Source organism: Amphibalanus amphitrite, unplaced genomic scaffold (genome assembly GCF_019059575.1).
Source record: "Amphibalanus amphitrite isolate SeventyFive unplaced genomic scaffold, NRLGWU_Aamphi_draft 000845F_arrow, whole genome shotgun sequence".
Taxonomy (NCBI): domain Eukaryota; kingdom Metazoa; phylum Arthropoda; class Thecostraca; order Balanomorpha; family Balanidae; genus Amphibalanus; species Amphibalanus amphitrite.
In genome coordinates this window covers 27,308-48,006 of record NW_024882339.1, presented here as the reverse complement: position 1 = coordinate 48,006, position 20,699 = coordinate 27,308, and the positions used below count along the sequence as shown (strand labels likewise).

Sequence of the window (20,699 nt, the reverse complement as noted above, 5' to 3'; positions counted from 1 at the left end):
TTTAGACACAGGAACAACACATTGGTGGCCAACAGATGTGTATTGCAGATGCTATCCCATTCCATGTTTACAAAGCTTTTCTATAAAAAAAAACGCGGCGACGCGAGGGCACAAGCCAAAAGCCGTGAAAGCTCAACGCCCGCTTTCGTCGGTCCACCAGCATGGTTTTAAATTGCACACAAGTCCCTCTGCAGATCTCAGGGAAGTATCGCGGCAAATCCTCTCAGAGCCACTAAGGCCGGTCCGAGAGTCTTTGTGGGACGCCTCCGTCTGTAGATGGCCTGTTAGTCCCAGCTGCGAGGCTCGACTCAGTACACCAGCCGCGCGAGAAGGAAGTGGCAAAGGAGGCGACAGAGAGGCGTTATGGCCAGAAGCCGAGTCTTGAAGTGTCCGGCTGGTATACTTGGCATTAGAAGAGCCTCGTATTCGCTAAACGATCGTGGTAAAATCCAAACCCAAAAAGAAACTACGGAAAACAGCACAGCAAATCGCCAGGCACGAGAGAATAAATAAAGACGGGTTATATGAGAGACCCATCTTTAACACAACTTCACACATACACCACACAGTAAACCCGAAATCTCCCTGGCACTTTTCTCTCAACTCCGTTCAAAGCCGGCCGGGTGAGTCACCGCCACTTCTACCCACTGAGCGACTATTTCATCATCCAAAGTTGCATTTACCGCTGCTGGAGCGGCCGGCGGACGGTGGCGGCCGGTCATCCCGGGCCAGCTACCTGGCGCTTCGTGACCGCTCCACTCCTAATGTAGCGAGTCATGCTAGCCGCTTCGTGTAAAAGTCCATACACACGGTACCGAGCGGATACGCTGCAGGTAGATATCTTCAGCGCGGTTAGAGTAGCCCGGGTAGGCATGGAAACTGGGCAAGAGAGAATCTTAACAGAGATGGGCTGAGGAGAGGACGGAGCAAGAGAGAAAAATAAACGACGCAGTAGGGGCCGAGTAAGGATGAGACCGAAAAAGGGAAAAGCAAGTCCACGAGATGGGTTAGGGTGGGGGAAAGGCGGAAAGAGTCCGAGGCAGAATGGGACTGACGCGACGGAGCGAGGCAGAGTTGAAAAAAGTCGGGGATAAGACCGAGTCATTCGTCTGCTATCTGCCCCTACCTTCTTTCAACCAGCACCTGTGTCCGGAAGCAAGCCACTTGCCACCTAAAGTGGCAAGGCAAGCGAGTTTTTCTGACACATCAAACTACCTTTTGGAGCTGTTGGCAGCCGTTTAGGTTCCGGGTGGTCTCTGGCGACACATGATATCGGGATGGTTTCGCTGTGTGTCAGATGATTGGATGGTTTCCGTTCGGTGTTGACAATGAAAACATGACGAGCTAACCAGCCCATGTCCCAGACAGCGAAGAAAGCGGACAGACCATCGTCGATGACCGCAACATAGCCGATGTCAAGATAGGTACTTGAAGCAATTATGGCGTGCGATGTTTGTCACTACGTGCATTTTGTTTTTATAAGCACCACATGTTTCGACAAAATCGAGCATTGTTTGGTTTTCTTCGTATGGTCGTATCTTCCTCGTATTCGACAGAACGTGAGTCGAGAAGTTAAACAGGAAGTGGCACCAATGCACAAAGAAACAATGGGAGGCTCATACAAAGCATTATGGGCAAACAGGATAATGCATAAACAAATTGCTTGCCTGCCAATACTTCAAAGTCTCATATTCATACAAAACGTAACCTTATAGCGGAACCACCTGCAAACCATACATACAAATCGAAAACAAAACAACTGCTGACTGATCGCGCAGTAGTACTTTTCCATGAAAATTCATCACACCTGTTCCACTAAGACCAGAGGATCGTGAGGAGGAAATCTATCAGACTTCACAGTTTTTAGAGTCACGCCGAGCAGACCTATAAACTCAGCACATATTAATCTCGCTTGGCGACCAACTATCGCCCTCCTTCATCTATCCTATAAGTGACCCGACTATAAGTGACCCGATATGTCGGACAAATGGTCCCTTCAACGGTGACCAGCTAGCCTGGCGGTCGACTGGAAGGAGGGGCATTCCACGTCAAATCGAACAAAAATCGGCTGTTTTGCACCTTACCATCAGCGATTTCATTATAAATTTGTGAGCGAGTTCCTGTGTCGCCCCGAACATTACATTGATGTTTTTTGCACATTCTGACCACATGTCTTCTATGTAAATATAGGGCATCGAATTTTTACAAAATGTTGCATCTTTATATTTTTGAACGACCATAACTTTGGTTGTACTTGTTTGATTTGAATGAAATAAACCTTACTGTTTAGGTAATTTCTTAAGCATTTGTTTAGAATTGCTTCTACTTAAATATATGACCTTGAAATTTGCTTAACTCTGTTCTTAAGCACCAAAATTGAAATAGCAAAAAACACGTCACCTTCGATTTTGCTAATTTTCATATATTTTATTGCCTACCATATTCTTAACAAACTGTGAAAAAATTAGAGTGGGCCATTCATAAGTTTTGAAGAAAATGGCACATATGCAAACGTATGTTAGCACGCGCAGTGGAGGGGGAAGAGTGAATTTCGCCCCACCACTTCTGTTTTTCGCCAATATCTCATAGTATTAATGCGAAATTAATTATAGCTACATGTCCAAAATTGAATTGCACATCTCATCGTGCAAGCAAGAAGAAAATCGGTTCACAACTGGTCCAGTAATAGCGGTGTAAAGTGAGCATCCTGTCGCCGCGGCGACGCGGCGACTCGGCAGCCGGCGCCGACCGCTAGCCGCCGCGCCGCCTGAATTGTAGACTGTGCCGGGACGGAACGGAACGGTTCCGTCTTTACATCGCGCTCCTTACCGCTGATTACGTTCGATTCGCGTCAAATTTTGTGAGAAGACTAAGAAATGTACAGGCAATCTTATGGTGTAAGAATTTTGAAAATCGGTTGGTAAACAATTGAAATATGAACGTGTAAACACAAAATTGTGATTGCTGCGTTTCCCGCGTCGGCCGATCCCGCCTCAGCCGGCGACATGTTACTCTTAGCAGGTCTCTAACTGCCATATTTATAATTGGATTAACTAGAAATTCATCATACATACTCAAAAATGTATATTCTTTCGTATAGTGAAGATAAAAAGACGTGAAGATATCGTTGCGTGATAATGTTTTCGTTGAATTTTTGGCTTCATGGTGCATTTCCACACGGCTCAAAATTCACCGCAAAATACCGTTTGCCTGAGACACTTTTACTATGGAACTTGAATGCTTGACTACGATAACTGTATGTATTTCCATTCTCGCAGAGTTTGGGATATCACTAATCAGCAATCATTCATTTCAGAAAGTGTACACAAGCAAGCATGTCTTGACTCTGTCTTTCAAGGTCACGCGCGGTTGCGTGTTGTTGATGCATGAAAACGGCGTTTGCCGCGAGAGTTATGAATGGCCCACTCCAATTTTTTTCACAGATAGTTAGGAACATTGTGACGGACATAATATGTAAAAATTACCCGAATCGAAGGTGACGTGTTTTTTGCTATTTAAATTTTTCTGTTTTAATTCAAGGTCAAATGCAGTTCAAGGTCACTTCAATTTAATTTTATAATAAAAAATCAAAGCCTTGTCAATTGCCTACAAGCCCCTGTTAATATCATTTTGATACCAGAAAAGGAAGCAGAGTTATAGACATTTAAAAAATTGATGTGTGGCATTTTTGGCTATATTCGATGACCTATATCTCAGCGATACTTAACCAAATTTCGAAAATATTATACGTAACTCTGTTTTGAACCATGCCCAGTCTGCCTACGAATTTTCAGAAAAATCGAAGGGGATGACGGATTTCGGTGTTTGATTTGACGTGGAATGCCCCAGGAGTGTTCTTTCATTTGTGCCATCCCGGCCTTAACACCACCAACATAGGTACTCTACTAATAGCCGACACGCCCCTGGCGATAACTTTCAGCAAGACACATACCGTGATGCCCTCTCCCCCTCCCATCACGTTCCCCGACTGCTTACCTGCAGCACGAGGTACTTGTGCTGCGTGGTGCCGCCGATCTTGAAGCCGACATCGTCAGGCAGCTTGGTGGCCGGCGCGTTCTTGGCCCAGGCGTACATCACCTGGCTGTTCTGGCAGACGCCGTGGTGGCCGCACTCCCTGCCGAGCCAGGTTAGGTCAGTTCAGGTCAGGTCAGATCATCAGTCATAAGTGAGGAGCACCTGTTCAGGTTCTGTATCGCCCCTAAACTAAGTGCATAACTTACTGAACCGGGGCGGATGAATTCAGTAAGTTGGCCTAATTTTGTTTCCACAGACATCTCCCTCCCCCACAAACACACATAAACACACAGGTCTGGGTCGTCAAACCGCATGATCACAAAGTTCCGGTGGGGCCCTCCCACCCAACCCCGGTACGGCCGCCTATCCATCGCTGAACAGTGAACAGACAAATTGGCTGCCTAATGGGGAGAGGTGGAGGGAAGGGAAGGAGAGAGAGAGAGAGAGAGAGAGAGAGAGAGAGAGAGAGAGAGAGAGAGAGAGAGAGAGAGAGAGAGAGAGAGAGAGAGAGAGAGAGAGAGAGAGAGAGAGAGAGAGAGAGAGAGAGAGAGAGAGAGATGCACACATAACCATGAGTTTTTGCATATGCCTTAGTAGCTTCAACCAGTTCAAATTTAAAACAACCAGTTTCAATTTACCACTCAATATCCCATTTACCAGTTTACCATTCAAGCTACCTAATTCCATTTAAATGTATTTCTTTCCGGTATGGGTTCGCCTGCTCTGTACATACCACTCCCAAGTGTCGGCTGGGCGCAGCGCGAGCACGCCCACACCCGCCCGCGCTGTGCGGGCAGACTGACAGATCTGACACCTGGTGACTGTCAGTGACAGCTGCGCGCCGTCACCTGTCACCTCTGTCGTCACAGGTGTGACTGTCATGTCTGGCTGTCCCCCAACGGTTTAGCGCAGAGATCTGATTGGTTTATGCTCTTTTACAGGTTAGTAAAAATGTGGACGATGGACTAACTAGTAACCGCACACCAGCTGTGCAAATCAAAATCAAGGCATTGATGTCATGCTTCAGACGTCTTTATCGCAAATATAATGTATTTTGACGGAAAGTCCACGATGTGTTAATGACTCGTTAAAGCCAAAACTTATTCGTACAATATTGATGTGAGCATCAAAATCGGAAATACATGCTGTATATATCTGAATTCTTAAATATGTACACCAGCTAAGAAATGCTAGATCAGAAAAATACTGTTTACTTTTTTTGTAATAACAAATCAGGAGCCTCCCAGGCGTCAGCCAGCAGCACAGCCATAGCGAACAAGGGCACGTGTTCGGTAAGGTGGCCACAAACTCGAAACTGACGCAATGTTGCACATACCAGCGAAAACACAGCGTCCACACGAATCTTGCTGGTGCGACCTTAGCGCATACATCCACCACTATCAGCTCGTATATATCAGCTCGCTGGCTCTTTACCGTCGGTAGGCGGATATTCGTATAAATCGCGTGTCACAAGTCATGCATATAACATTATGAAGAAAAAAACTAGATGAAGTCAGCACCAGACCTGATCAAGCCATGGGTATCTTGGTTATCTGTTACCACCAGACTGGTGTTTGATTCATCTGTGATTGAATCGATTTGATTGAATCAAACAAAATTTGTTGAATCAAAAAGGTTTGATTCACCGTCAGGATTGTTTGATTCACAAGCCATGATTGAATCAAACGCATTGGGAATCAGGGTTGATTGAATCAAAAAAATTAATGATTCATGAACTTAAAAAAATTGAAGTGAACGAACATAGTTCATTATCAACAAATATTAACACTACTGCCATTACATTACAACAAAAAGAACACAACAAGTACAATACTATCCCTAATATTTTGTATATTTTATTTTTTAATTGAATCAAAAAGCATCATTCAAAAATTTTTGGCTGAATCAAACGTGAATCATTCCTTTTATTGTTTTTTGATTCTCTGAATCAAAAGGAATCGATTCACCAAAATTTTTTGAAGGAATCAAACGGTGATTGAATCAAACAAAAATCAAATGAATCAATGATTGAATCGATCCAAAAAGGTGAATCAAAAACCAGTCTGGTTACCACCGACACCTCATCTAACTACACGCGAAGCTTGTGTAACTGGTACGGCCCACGGCAAAGATAGCATCCAGCCTACCGTCCTATGAGAACCGTCTATCCGATCTCCCCTGAGCACGTGAGCGCCTGCCTACCGTCCTACGACAACCATCTCTCCAATCTCCCCTAATCTTGCGTACCGTTGCCGCCAGCTTGCCTAGTTCCATGCACCGCCTCCCCGTCTCCCCTACACCTGTGTAGTATGTACAGGTCTCGCGGGTTTTAGCGGTAGGTTTTGCACCTAGAAAATTTAGTGTACTTCAGGCTATATCTTCGTCGTCTTAAGCTTTTCAGTGTTGAATATGCGATCGACTTGTTGGGTAACAAGCCGGCCATGATCGTGTAAAATGGCTTCATCGTAGATCGATTAGTTTCTGAGATATAACCGGAAATGTAAAAGTGCAAAACCTACCGCTCAAGCTCGCGAGACCTGTACCATCCCCTCCTCCCCCGGCCAATCCAGCCTCCCCGGGCAGATATCTCACCATTTTCCGGCGGCGCGCTGCTGAGGCGTCAGGTCGTCGCACTGGAAGAGCAGCATGTGATGGGCCGTGTCGGCATCACTCAGGGCGCGGTACTGGGTCACCCAGACGGTGGCATCCGTACCGGCCAAATCCGACACCTTAATGCCCGTACACACGTAGGCGTCATTCTGAAACAAAACATGATTCGTCAGTAATCATATCATGCAGAGAGCATGGTGAGCACTGAGCTGCGCTAATGATGTAGGCTAGACCAGACGCGGGAGATGTTGACAGAAGGGTCAGGGAAACACGTAAAGGAGCAAGACGTTGCGTCGGTAGAGATACGGCCAGTGGATGGAGCTGGTGCCGGGAGGCCTGTGTGGGCTGGTGGAAGGGAGGGGGAGGCGAATAGTTTGTCGGCTCGTCTCGGCCTTTTTTCACAGACATTCTGGGAGATCTGATGGCATGGACCAACTAAACAGATCTACTTAAACGGCCTTGAAACATATTCATTAACGACTCAGGAATCGAAATCACCAGCTCACACAGAAATAGCATATATATTTTCGGCAATACGGTAGACTTGAAACCCCATAGTAGCCTTTTTATTTACTGCTTTCTGGGAACTGAATAATCTCTCGGCCATTCAGTCTGTCGACTGTTTACCAGCACTCATAAATTCCCCGTATATGGCCTGGTTAACAGCATACGTCAATTTCCCAGAAGCCGCTCTGGATCGCAACAACAAAGAAACGCCCGAGATAGCTAGATGCATCTCCTATTGTGCGCCTCCAAAAAAATGCATTGCCCTGTCGAGCCGCTGAGCCGTGAGCCGCTGAGCCGCCCCGCGTGAGCCGCTGAGCCGCTGGGTCGTGACCCACCGAGCCGTCCATCACCCTGTTGACATTAGAGGAGCGGCGCCGGCTAAAAATACACCTTTATAGGTCTGGCAATCAGCCGACGGGCGGCTCGCTCAACAATCCACAATCTAGGGCGGCGCCGCAATCTTCCGTCGGCTATCTGGGGGTAGTCCAGGGCTCTGTCGGATTAGCGAACCCCCCACGCCCACGCCTGAAACTGGACACAAACCGTCCTTGAGCAAAAAGAAACATCCCTTGTGTCGTTATCAGTAAAAAAAAAAAAACATCCGTCGTGTCATTATCAGTGACACACCAGAATAACCCATCCCTCCTTTCCGACAGGGGAAGTTGGATCTGGAGGCAGCTTGCCGGCGCTCTGACTAACGAGAGTTGCGAGAGAGCTAAAAAGCTGCTCCACACCCACTCATGGAGACAATCTGTCTTCGTCTGCCAAAGAAAACGACACAGATGCGCGAGGCCTGCATTTGTCTTCCGCAGCCAGGGGCATAGTTAGAGACACACGACCCGCACTTGTTTCCTGCACCCATGGAGACACAGAGACAAACAGCTCACACCCGTCTCTCGCAGCCGGAGACACTCGGCCCGGGACACACGGCCCACGTGGCTGAGGCGAGTAGCAACTCTCCGACTGCCTGCTAAAAATGGAAACAAGTGGAGCAGTGAAAACCCACGGGGACCAATGGACAAACGGGTCAGAATAACAAAGGTCGTGGCACCACATGTATGCAAGGCCACACTGTCATAGTGACGCCGGATCTAGCCGTGTAAACGCCCATTTGCGTTCGACACAACTCCCAGCCTCACCCAGCCCGAACCCAGGACAGGTTCACTGCACGATTCGTGATGGTCCAGATGGCGACTGGAAGCATGACAGCCGCATAATGAATATAGTACTAAGACCGGCTTCAGGATCAAAGAACCACGCTATGTCGGGATTTCAGTCATTCATGATCAACCGGGTTAACGAGCGACCACTACTCTCGCTTTCATTAAAAAACGAGCTTGTCCGAGGGAGTTTCGACTCTGAGCGTCTCTTCTATTTACCGCCAACTCTAGCTTTAATGTTGTAATGGCGTTTTGACAACAGCTCCACTCATTGTCCAGCAATATTTCCTTGTTACTGTTCCACCAGCCGGACAGCTAGTGAGACGCAGGTCTACACTGCGCCGCGGCGCCGACCGGTTTCCCGTTAGGCCTCATTGCGTGGCTGTTCTGGTTAGCAGCATGAGTCAGCAGCGATGGGCGGCTGTTAGGTCCGAGACCAGCCAACCCGACAGCCCGGGTCAGCCAGCGCCTCCCAGCGCCTCAGGATCGGCAGTTTGGCCTCAGTGGCAGACTGACCGGTCCCAGGGGAAGGGGTGGGCGCGAGTCTACGCCCTCACTGGTAAACAACCTCGGGCACGGCCGCCGAAGGCCACGGTCAGGGCCGGGGCCGCGCAAACACCTCCGACGGACGGCGGCGGCACCTGTCTGCGCTGGTCTCTCCCACTCTGTCTCCCTCCCTCTCTCCTCGCTGGCTTAGTCGCCGTGGCCGGTCGCCGACCCCGGCCCGTCTCGGCCGGCCGCCCGCCCCAGGCCACGGACCGGCCGGGCAGATTCGGAGCACGGGACGAGGTGAGGCCGCGACCATGGGCGCAGCATCCCAGCAGCGGCCGCGGCTGCCCGGTAAGATAACGCTATGAAACAGAATTTACGCCATTGGCCAATTTTTCACTCCGACGTACGACCACTCGCTATCAATTTCTATAACTTCCACCTACATGCGATGCGATACGTCGGCTACAGATCGACATGCACGCTTCCTAAAACAATCTATCAGGTGTCGGCAGTCGAGTGTCAGAGATATAACTCGTAGGTTGCAATAAATCGCTACGCTGTGACTGTGGTAAAATTGCGACCACACATCAATACAAATCGCTCTGCCAGCGACCGCGAGCATCACTGATCAGGCCGGGGTCAAATTGGGATCTCTCTGAGAACAACTGTCTCGTACAGCGAGTTGGTATTTACGGCCGGTTACGCCGGCCGTCCGGGACTCCGATAAATGTCCAGCGTTGTTTGTGCCGGCCGTGTGCGCTGGCCTGCAGCCCACGGCCCACGATTGTCACTGCCGGCGTATTGATCAGGGCAGACAGCGCCAACAACATTCGGCAGAACGGAACCGGATACAGCTTTACAGTATTACCATACATGGGCATAACGCTGCCAGAGCCCGGAGCACAAGGATGCACGCTGCTTTAAAAGAGGACGTCTATTTTACTTTTGACCAGAGACCATGTACGCATTTAACGCCATATGCTTGTATTATACATGTGGTTACATACGATTGCAACGCAGTTATCACCATAATGAGCTTGTTACAAAATTCAGCAGCGGAAAGTAGTACAGAATAGAGCGCATTGAAAACACGTAACACATGTCTAACTTCTAACGACGTAGAAAAAACTATTCCCATTGCGGTCCAATTACCAACGGACCCGGCCGTCGAGTGTTTGCCCGCCGGAACTTTGCCGAGGGGATCGAGAGGCCAAGGCCGGTCAGCGGAAAACAGAGCAGCTTGGCCGAATGTGTAGTCAGTAGGTGGGGTTCCGTCGCATTCAGCCCCACCTCCGAGGGAGCGGACATCGGAAGCTCGATTCAACTTCAATCTTGGTGAAGTGTGGACCAATTTAAAATGAAGAGAAACACAATTTGCATGCAGTTACTACAAGTAACGTATGCCCTTTTCGCCAAGTGTAAGATTTCATGTGCAAGCAAATAAATCACATTACAGTTCATCTTAGTAGGTAGTAGGTACTTCACGAGCTCATACTAGAACACCAGTAAAACAGCTGGTGTCGCACTTGCTGTTACATCCTGTTACCACAAAACCAGTCCGATTAGCGACGGCTCTTGTTCCCGAGAATAGTAAATACTACCTCCCACTTCCCCCATATCCTTGCCACGGCCATCAAAGAGCCATTACCAATGTCAGGACACATCTGTAGCAATGGCCCACTCTGCCCGCCAGGCTTTTCCACGCGACACCCCAGCCGCATTGTCGCCAATGCAACATAGCCCAGCCTCGCCCAATGTCGGTACAAAGCGTCTCAATGACGCCAACGAGACCCGACCAGGGCAGTCAGTACTGCGACAAGTGGACGCCAGCGGCCATGATAGGGACATCAGCAGTCATCGTCACACCGGTCACGGTCACACCACGGAAAGGTCAGCCCCCCCCCCTCCACCATTACAGTCTGACTGTCCTTTTAGCCTGCACCGAGTGACTGACAGGGCAGAGTGGCGCCCCAGAGACACGAGGGGTCATATGCAGATATGGTGAGGACATGCATAATGCCATGTGAAATGTTTTCATATCACGACATTATGAACTATTTGCTCTACTAATGAAAACACACATCTGTCAAAGTTTTCGACGCATCGGTCAAGACGCTTGATGCAACGGTCAATGTTCTGCGCAGTTTCCTCATTGAACGTAGAACAATTAGCAGATGAAAGAGTTGGGCCACGACATAACAGCCGGACGTGTCATTTCTGGTACTTTACAGAACAGGAAAGGTGTTAGCCATCTTGAAGTGATGAAAAATTACTGAGAGCAACTGGTTGCTTCAGTAAACGAACCGTAAAGGCGCAAAATATAGTAGATGCCAGATGGAGATGTTTTTGAAGGTAATGATAAGCATTGCCAAAAAGTTAAATCTTCCATTTGCTGTTCAAAGCTGTAGGCAACATGGTGTCCGTTGAAAATAGTAGACGGATTGTAGCGGACAGGACAGCGGGGCATGGTTGAGGTCAGATTAGCCCGTTCTGGGATTTAACGTCTGGTGCGGCCAGGTTCATTATTACCGATAACATTGGCAGGGTAGAGGTAAACAAGGAAAGACCGGCCTAAGCAGAACGCAGTATCATGCTTATTCCCTGTAAGACGAACCGTCGGCAGGTAGTGTTTCAGATCATGGAAATCCCACAGTCCGTCGCGTGCTAAACCAGCTCAATCACACATATTACAGGCCCAATGCAAAGGCGAAGAACAATGCTTCCAAGAACTTACATAAGTGACCCTCAAAGATAACGCGCATGCTAGCTTGAAACCAGAATGACGAGGCGTATTCTCAGTTCCATTTGCTAACGCATGTAACCCACTAACCATCACGCCAGGACCTCTCTAGAGCGGAGCATCTTCGCCTTAGATATCGTCCGAATCAGTCATTCTCCGGACTAACGTAACCTACAAATGTTAGCCGCAGGCTTCTCACTATGGCCCCCGACATTACAAGGTCATTTGGACCAGTCAGAGACCGCACTTCCGCACCTTGTGGAGGTCAGCACCCACGTGACATACACACCGCCAAGCGTAATCTGGCTCAGAAGCGACCGTCGCGTGCGTAACACCCTTGCCACAGCGCAAGAAAGCCTGCATTCCTACGACATAGAAATATCAGTTATCCCTACATTACTACCTAATAACTAGTCACCCACCAAGGTAAGAATGATAGAAAAACTGATCATCTTTGATCGGTAAAGGCCGGAGGGTTCGTCGTACAGCCAGCCATACCCACCACAGATCAGCTGACCATCGTCGGCCCCACAAACGTCGTCTCCTCATAGCCGGCAGCAGCGGCCGAGCTAACGGAACTGACGCTGGGTCAGACGGGCCAACGGTTCGGTAGTTCAGCCAGGGTCACCGGAGCCAGGCGCAAAAAAAGATTGAAAATAAAACGGGACACATATCGAAGTAAGACGTAACACTTCCATATAAAATGACCGGGAAATAAGACCAGTATACCGCATAACCTGGCCTGACCGTTGACGCGAAGAAGCTGAGACCATTTACAAATGTATTTTGCGACTATGTCATTATATCAGAGATTTGTCCCAATATGACCCGTGTGACCCACAGACTGCCGGAGCGGAGCGGACGCAGCCGACTGTGACCAGGCACCAGCGGTAGGTCGGGCCATTACTGGCAGCTCGGGCCATTACTGGCAGTGTCACGGTCGGCACCCCGTGGTCCGTGCAGCCGCCCCTCTCTGGCCGCGGCAGGGAGCACACACCATCCCGCATCAGTCCAATACGGACCGCAAATGTCGAGGCCCAGCCTGTCCAATAGCAGCTCAGGGGTGGGAGCACACATCGCCCGGCGCCCGGTACCAGCCCTAAACGAACCACAAGAACTGATACCAACTCTGTTGATGTAAGCTCCAAATGGACCATGAGATGAACCCAGTTCCCTAAACAGGCCCCAAACGTGCTACAGCTCGACAGATCCGGTGGTCTGTCAGTCTCAACAGCGACAAGACCATTCTCTGGTAGTACAGTAATCTTGATTCTCTCCCCAGCCTAACAGTCAGCTTCCAGCCGTAAATACGACCACATGAGTGGTGTGACTTCTCTCGCCCAGAAGCCGTCCCGGCAGCTCGGGGCCCAGTCACGGCGGCCACCGGCTCAGGTAAGACTATAGCAGCGTTTTCCAGAACCGGTGCACTCGTACCGACCGGTCGCACCGTGTATAAGGCTGGCCGGCTGCGCAGTGCACAGCGTCACCACATGATGCAACGTGCGGGAAAAGCCGGCGTGCGTCGTGCCCGCCGCGGAACCGGCCGCAAGGACAAGGGCGCGACGGACAGGACGGCGGGTTAACCCGGCAGGCGGTGGGCCTACCAGCCACCTTCCGCGCGGTGGGGGGGGGGGGGGCACTTTTTTGCCCCCCCCCCCCCCGTATCTCCGAAACTACTGGACGGATCCGGAAAATTCAAACGGCGTTCGATAGCCCTGTCAAATTTGTTGAAGGAAACCAAATTTCATTGACCTCGGGGTCACCGATGACGTCACAGGTCAGGTCAAAGATAAAATGTTTCACCGTTCACGGGGCTTCTAGGGAAAGCGCTATAACACCGAGTAAAACGCATTTTGTCGAAAATCAGCGATAAGGCGCCAGTTGTCTAGTACATATGTTGCTATTAGAGGTCACTGGTCATACCAGGTCAGGTCACAGGTCAGGTCACCAAAGGTCACCAAGGGTCACCACATGAGCCCAACTTTACTAAGGTTATGCGATGCATGTTTTATGGCCAGTTTTTCATTTCCAACTCAATGGTGTTGGTTATAAGACCATCAGGTACGGTTTAGGTCACTCTCTGGTGGAGGTCAGGTCAAGGTCAGGTCAAAAAAGGTCAAATTTCAAAGTTGATATTTTGCATAAAATGGGTATCGATTCGATGCAGCTTGTCACGGGGAGTCTAATGGTGGTCTTTGTTTTGCGCTACGAGGTCTAGAATTGCTAAAAATTGAGTTTGAAAATTTGACGTCATCAATTTTGAACAGTTTTTTCGCTATAACTTGGCCAAAAAAAGAGGTATCGATCTCAAATTTGGTATGTAGATAGAAGGCGGTAGGGGCTATCACATATATTCCGGTTTTTTCGAAATTCAAAAAACTTTTTGGATTTTTTGGCTATTATATTCAAAAAAAATTATTTTTTGATTTTTGGGGGTCAAAATCCAAAAAATTCGAAAAACCGAGATAGCAGTTTTGTAGCCCTGTCAATTCCACACCTTTTATGTCAAAAACATTTTTCTGTATCTCTAAAGCTGTAGGCCTGACAGCTCTTCCCGCGAAACCTTTTTTTGGGTCGAAAATGGCAAAAATGACGTCACTCTGACGTCATTAGCGGCCAACCTATCGTAGCCTTTGGAAAAATTTTGGTCACCATGTGCGCTAGCTGCTCCCGGGAGGGTACTGAAAGTTTGGTGACGATCGGCGCAGCGGTTCTCGAGATATATCGAAAAAACTAAAGGGGGGGGGGGGCAAAAAATTGCCCCCCCCCCCACCGCCTGGAAGGTTAAGCACGGGACACGGGGCAGTGGAGCAGGTTAGAGTGGGGAAAGTCATCACTCATCAGTGAGCCGCAAGGTGGGCCCATGTCACTACATGTGTGGCCCCAGGGGAATATGCAATTTGCATGCATAATGGATGAAATCCGCAGAGGACCAACTGCGTGGACGGTGTTTACTATGCTCCTGAAAAACCTTTGGGTCTCTGATTATACGATTTCCCACTGCTTCCCAATACCCAATAATTTGTAGACGATTAAAAATAGATCGACAGGTAAGGCACGTTTCGACCTTTACCAAAATGCACGTCAAAACGGTTCTCAAGGGAACTGTTCTTTTTAGAAGATGTAGGCATAAAGATTTATTACGCCTTAAGGACGAAGATACACTCCGTGAATCCACACCCAAGCAGGCATGAGACCAAAACTTACAAGTGGAATCAAAGAATGGAGATGCAAAAACGACTCAGCGATACCAGCACACGTATGTATAAATTATAATCAATATTCCTACTCGAATTCCCAGAACAGGATCTGAACTTGCAAATATACCCATCAAACCAAACGTGGAAGTTCCATAAAACAACAGAGCGAAGCAGTTTACCTTACTTCCCTCCGGGTTATATGTGAATCAACTAAAGGCGGATGCTTCTCAAAAGTAAGTTCAAACAGCCGAGAGCTCCAGCAGAGAAGCCGAGGGCGCCGGCAGTGCCGGGCGCAGTCGCTCCGCGCGGCGGCCCCGGTTGGCGACATTAATCTGCCTTCCTGCACGTCGTTAGTGTGTTGACCAGCAGTAAAACATAATGCTGTCGTCTCATCGTTAACATTCGGCCGAGAGAGGGAGTTCGGGAGAGACACTCGGAGTGCTGCCGCCTCAGTATCGCTGTGCCGTTCAGGCGACACGAATAATTCATCTTTGGTCAGAAAGCATGAAGTAGGCAATATGTTTGCTGGCTCACAGCACAACACAACATAATTTCATTTAAAACAGCAGTCTAACCAGTACACCAAGTGGTAAAAAAGAGCACAAGATTGTCCTCGTGCTCAGAGCAGCCTCAATCCTTTCTTAACACTTCTTCAGCCCCCAAAGTCCCGCCTACGGGCGCCAACTGACTGACCTCTTTGGGCTGATAGGGTGGCATGTGGAACTCGACGGGCCGAGAGCTGTGATGCGGACGCACGGCAGGCTCGCCACGCGTGTGGAACCGGCGGCCGAAGACAGGCGCAGCCACCGCCAGCAGGGCGATCACCGCCAGCCGGAGCGCTCCGACACTCATGGCTGGGGACAGGCGTGCAGTTAGTTAGATGGTTCAAATGGGGATGGAGAGGGAGTGGAAGAAGGAAAGGGAGAAGGAAAGAAAGGGGGAGAGTGGAAGAGAGAAGGAGCAAGAAATGGAAAAGGAGGAGAGGTAGACCTACAGGTAGAGACAGAGGTAGCGGGAGCGGGAGCGGCAGCGGCAGCGGCAGCGAGAGAGAGAGAGAGAGAGAGAGAGCGAGAGAGAGAGAGAGAGAGAGAGAGAGAGAGAGAGAGAGAGAGAAGAGAGAGAGAGAGAGAGAGAGAGAGAGAGAGAGAGAGAGAGAGAGAGAGAGAGAGAGAGAGAGAGAGAGAGAGAGAGGAGAGAGAGAGAGAGAGAGAGAGAGAGAGAGAGAGAGAGAGAGAGAGAGAGGAGAGAGAGAGAGAGAGAGAGAGAGAGAGAGAGAGAGAGAGAGAGAGAGAGAGAGAGAGAGAGAGAGAGAGAGAGAGAGAGAGAGAGAGAGAGAGAGAGAGAGAGAGAGAGAGAGAGAGAGAGAGAGAGAGAGAGAGAGAGAGAGAGAGAGAGAGAGAGAGAGAGAGAGAGAGAGGAGAGAGAGAGAGAGAGAGAGAGAGAGAGAGAGAGAGAGAGAGAGAGAGAGAGAGAGAGAGAGAGAGAGAGAGAGAGAGAGAGAGAGAGAGAGAGAGAGAGAGAGGAGAGAGAGGAGAGAGAGAGAGAGAGAGAGAGAGAGAGAGAGAGAGAGAGAGAGGAGAGAGAGAGAGAGAGAGGAGAGAGAGAGAGAGAGAGAGAGAGAGGAGAGAGAGAGAGAGAGAGAGAGAGAGAGAGAGAGAGAGAGAGAGAGAGAGAGAGAGAGAGAGAGAGAGAGAGAGAGAGAGAGAGAGAGAGAGGAGAGAGAGAGAGAGAGAGAGAGAGAGAGAGAGAGAGAGAGAGAGAGAGAGAGAGAGAGAGAGAGAGAGAGAGAGAGAGAGAGAGAGAGAGAGAGAGAGAGAGAGAGAGAGAGAGAGAGAGAGAGAGAGAGAGAGAGAGAGAGAGAGAGAGAGAGAGAGAGAGAGAGAGAGAGAGAGAGAGAGAGAGAGAGAGAGAGAGAGAGAGAGAGAGAGAGAGAGAGAGAGAGAGAGAGAGAGAGAGAGAGAGAGAGAGAGAGAGAGAGAGAGAGAGAGAGAGAGGAGAGAGAGAGAGAGAGAGAGAGAGGAGAGAGAGAGAGGAGAGAGAGAGGAGAGAGAGAGAGAGAGAGAGAGGAGAGAGAGAGGGAGAGAGAGAGGAGAGAGAGAGGGAGAGAGAGAGGGAGAGAGAGAGGGAGAGAGAGGGAGAGAGAGAGGGAGAGAGAGAGGGAGAGAGAGACTGACTAGAAGACTTTCTCGAGACTGGTAGCATTTTATTTGCAAGATAGGTGCTTCAAAAATCATAGGTAGTTCAGCTGATTTGCTAGGTAGGTAACCATAGGCAGCAGACATGTGCACATATTCCAGACAATCGAATTCTGGGATCTGATCCCATGGATCTTGGTTTTGGATCCAATGGGATCATGGCTCCAGGCCTCTCATTTGTCTAGAGAGGGCTCAGTTGGGATCGTGAATCCGAACCTGTCTGAGATTCGATGAGACCATAGATCCTTAGTCCTTACTCAACTTTTGTTGGCACATAAATACCCTGAAATCATCTTCTACAATTTGCAATCTTTCTGTTTTGGGGATATACATGTACATACATGTACTGTGATAATATATCACAACGCTCCTTTTTGAGGCACTTATTGACATGGAACCACTTGGAAACATGGTTTCATGGTTAGATGTGGTGGGAGCCAAAAGGATCCATGGGACGCTCAAGGGGCGCTGATGATAGAAGGCTGACATTGTATATGCCTAACCTTTGATTCAAGCTGGATCATTTGTTAGATCCCTGTTCTTGGATTGTCATCAAATCCAATGAGTTCATAGATCCAGCAGATATTTTCCATGTGGGATCCAATGGAAGCATAGCTCCTAGCTTGTTATCTGCTTCAAGATCCATTTAGATCACAGACCCATCATTCAGATTCACATACATGGCTGATAGGCAGTGCTACACAATTCTAGTTTGAAATCTCTTCCAATGCTTAAATATGTTAAGTTCTATCAATGGTAAAATAAGTGGATATTTAATGGGTCATACCACAATAAGCACCTTTCTCAAGATACCTAACCTGCCTTCAATATCCCTAAAAATTAGCTTTGGTTTTAAGTGTCACAAAGCCAAGCCAACAGCTACCTTCATTTAAAAGGAACAACAAAGGGAGAGTATAGTCGACTACAGAATGATGTTCCACTCCTCAGAAGCTATCACTTGATACTTGACAGTTGACCGGAGCGCTAAGTTGTGCCGTTTATCACGCAATTAAGCTTGTCGATTGTGAGCATTAGGACAAAGCTATAATTTGTGAACTCAGCCCATGTGATGCGGCACAGCCTACCACTCCAGGCAAATAATTGCCTGTGAAAAGTGGAACATCATTCTGTAGTCGACTATACAAGCTCCAACAAAGGACCTCGGCATTCCTGGTACTGCAAAACAGCATATCAGTCGGGGAAACTATGGTAAAATCTGCTATTTTTAGCAGTCTGCTATTTATAGCAGAAATCTGCTAAAAATGGGTACGCATGTGACGTCATCGTACCCAAATATAGCAGATTTGGGTACGGCCCCATACAAAAGCAGATCTGCACCCTAATTGAGGCAAATGCGCATCAAATGCCTGGCAGATTCATGATGAGAATAGTGCTGAGAGTGTTCTCTGCTATTTTTGTTCAGAACCGACTATTTTCAAATTCATTATTTGTACCCATTTCAGATTACCTACCTACCCATTTTTAGCAGATTTCTGCTAAAAATAGCAGATTTTACCATAGTTTCCCCGACTGATATCAGCACTCATCCATTTTTGTAGGTATTCTGCAATCTGCATGCCATATGCTTGATTATGCAGAAGTAAAGAAGTCAAAGTAAAACATGCAATATCACCAGCACTACAAAGTGAAAATATTCAAAACCTATATTGTTCAACTTCCTTCAGCTTCAAACAAGCAACACCTTGGCCCAAGGTGTTCTGCAGAAACACAAGTTAGCCATTATTGCTAGGTAGGTAGCTGTCATTTGCACAGGGGCGCGGGAACTACTTTCCGACTGGGGGGGCACACCATAATAGAGATTAACCTAGGGTACCCCCAAATCTAGTTTTCTCACCGGTTTTAGGCCACTTATTTTTCACCCATCGGCTTTTTCAACAAAAAAAGAAAACATTTGCAAAAAAGTGTGGTATTCCGTCTCAAAGCTGTGGGGGCACCGCCCCCACGGCCCCAGAGTTGGGGGGGCAAGCTGCCCCCACTGCCCCCCCGGCTCCCGCGCCTATGCATTTGCATTTGATAACTAACTGCACTGCACCTTGGAAAAAACTGCACCTTGGTAATGGAAGGACATACAGCTTGTCATGTAAGTACTGATTCACACTGCAAGGGAAGATAAGGTCCCATTTTCCATCTGTCCCAATTCAGATATGATTCTTCTTCAGAGTTTCATTTCATATTGATATACGCATCCAAATCAAACGTTTACACAGGTAATATATCATTATGTGGGCTTTTGCAGCTAGATATGATATGATTAGAGTATAATCTAAGCTGTCCTGTGTCTGTGCCCCATTTGGGACAGAAATTGAGCTGCCCGTAGCCTTATGACAACTTGAACTGCCCCATTTGTGAATTGGGGCAGATTCCGTCTGCCCCAAACATTTCGTCGAGCTGGCTGGCTGCCATGCTTTGCAGACTGGATTAGGAATGGATTACCCCATGCAAGCATCAGGGGTGACGTCACTCAGGATCTGTCTGATTGGTCGGTGGGGGAGTGACTGTACCTTCTATAGATGGCCTTTTTAACGAAGATTTAAACGTTTGGCTGATATTACTAGCTTCAAACTTACCTTCACTCATCAGACTTCTCGCGTGAGTCAATGTAAGCAATTACGTGAAGCGCACACAATATAAATATACAACCATTTGCCAGAATAAATAATTGCCAGAATAAATAACAGTTCAACCACCAGAGCACAACAACACCACTCCAACTCCGACAAGAATTTCTCGCTGACTGACGATTGCGCTGTTTTCGTCTCAGTACACCGATCAAGGTTTGCTCAATAACTCAGGATCAAATTTTGACGTAATAGAATTGATGATGTAATAAATATTTCCTTCACAAAGGTTTTCCTTCATACAGGGCAAAATTGAGGGATAATGTTATCATGGATGAAAGAACCTTCATCCATGATGTTATATTAGGCATTAGCCGTTTTCACGACGGGCTATCCGGCGAATGCACCTGATTTGACCAAATCTGCACCTAATTTCTTTTACAGCAAATATCTTCATTTTATGAATTCATTTCAGTGTTTTCATCGATGATGCTCTCTGATAATATGACAACCCAGCCAGCAATTCACTTGGGCTGAACAGTGGCAAACGTCGGGCAGCTTGGGCTTAGCTTGGGTTTGCCCACTTTGATCAAAACCAATGTATTTTTTACTAGGGCTGAGCTTGGGCATGCCGCAGCTATGCCCACGTGCGGATAGCAGTAGCTCAGCCCGACATCTGCCCACGCATCCAAAACAGGCTTAACTTGGGCGGAGCGCGGGCTGATCAAGCTGGCTGTGTCCTTCGGCTAACTGGAGTAAAGCCGGAGTTTAGCCATACTTGTTCGGCTGTTCGCGCATGCGCAGTTCTGCGCCAATCATGTGCAGCGTTTGTGACAGTCTGCGCGCTGTGCGACGAAACGACACACCGGTGTTGGGGCATTTGGTGGTTGATGTTTGGGCGCGTGTGACAGCGCGAAGAAGGGATAGTGCTCATTGCTCTTATCAAGTGGACTGGCATGGAGTTTTACGGTAGGTAATTGTACTGAATGGTGCGCTTGATCGTATGTAAACGTCATTATTTTGACTGAGTTTCACGCCATCAAACATGAAGCTGAATAGCTGTTCAGCCTGGCGACTTATACCCTCGCTCAGAAAAGCCGCATTCCGTGCCTATCTTTGTGAAATACCAGCACTTCTGAACCAGGAAAATGAAATACAAAACACAAATATTTATCTACTTA

At 48.2% G+C, this 20,699-nt stretch overlaps 1 protein-coding gene across 10 annotated transcripts in view; it reads right to left on the bottom strand.

Annotated features, from left to right (window-relative positions):
- Positions 1 to 19,724, bottom strand: part of LOC122367020 (peptidylglycine alpha-amidating monooxygenase-like) — a 34,554-nt gene extending 14,830 nt beyond the window's left edge. For 7 of the 10 annotated variants that reach the window (XM_043339770.1, XM_043339772.1, XM_043339764.1 and 4 more), the window contains exons 1-4: positions 19,528 to 19,697; positions 15,438 to 15,598; positions 6,628 to 6,794; positions 3,997 to 4,135 (exon numbers count right to left, since the gene is read on the bottom strand). In XM_043339770.1, coding sequence (XP_043195705.1) covers positions 3,997 to 4,135; positions 6,628 to 6,794; positions 15,438 to 15,598; positions 19,528 to 19,537 — 477 coding nt within the window. In that variant the 5' untranslated portion in view covers positions 19,538 to 19,697. Of the gene's footprint in view, positions 1 to 3,996; positions 4,136 to 6,627; positions 6,795 to 15,437; positions 15,599 to 19,527 lie in introns of all 10 variants that reach the window. The other 3 variants (XM_043339762.1, XM_043339768.1, XM_043339766.1) reach the window with 2 other exon arrangements.
- Between the last annotated feature and the right edge of the window lie 975 nt (positions 19,725 to 20,699).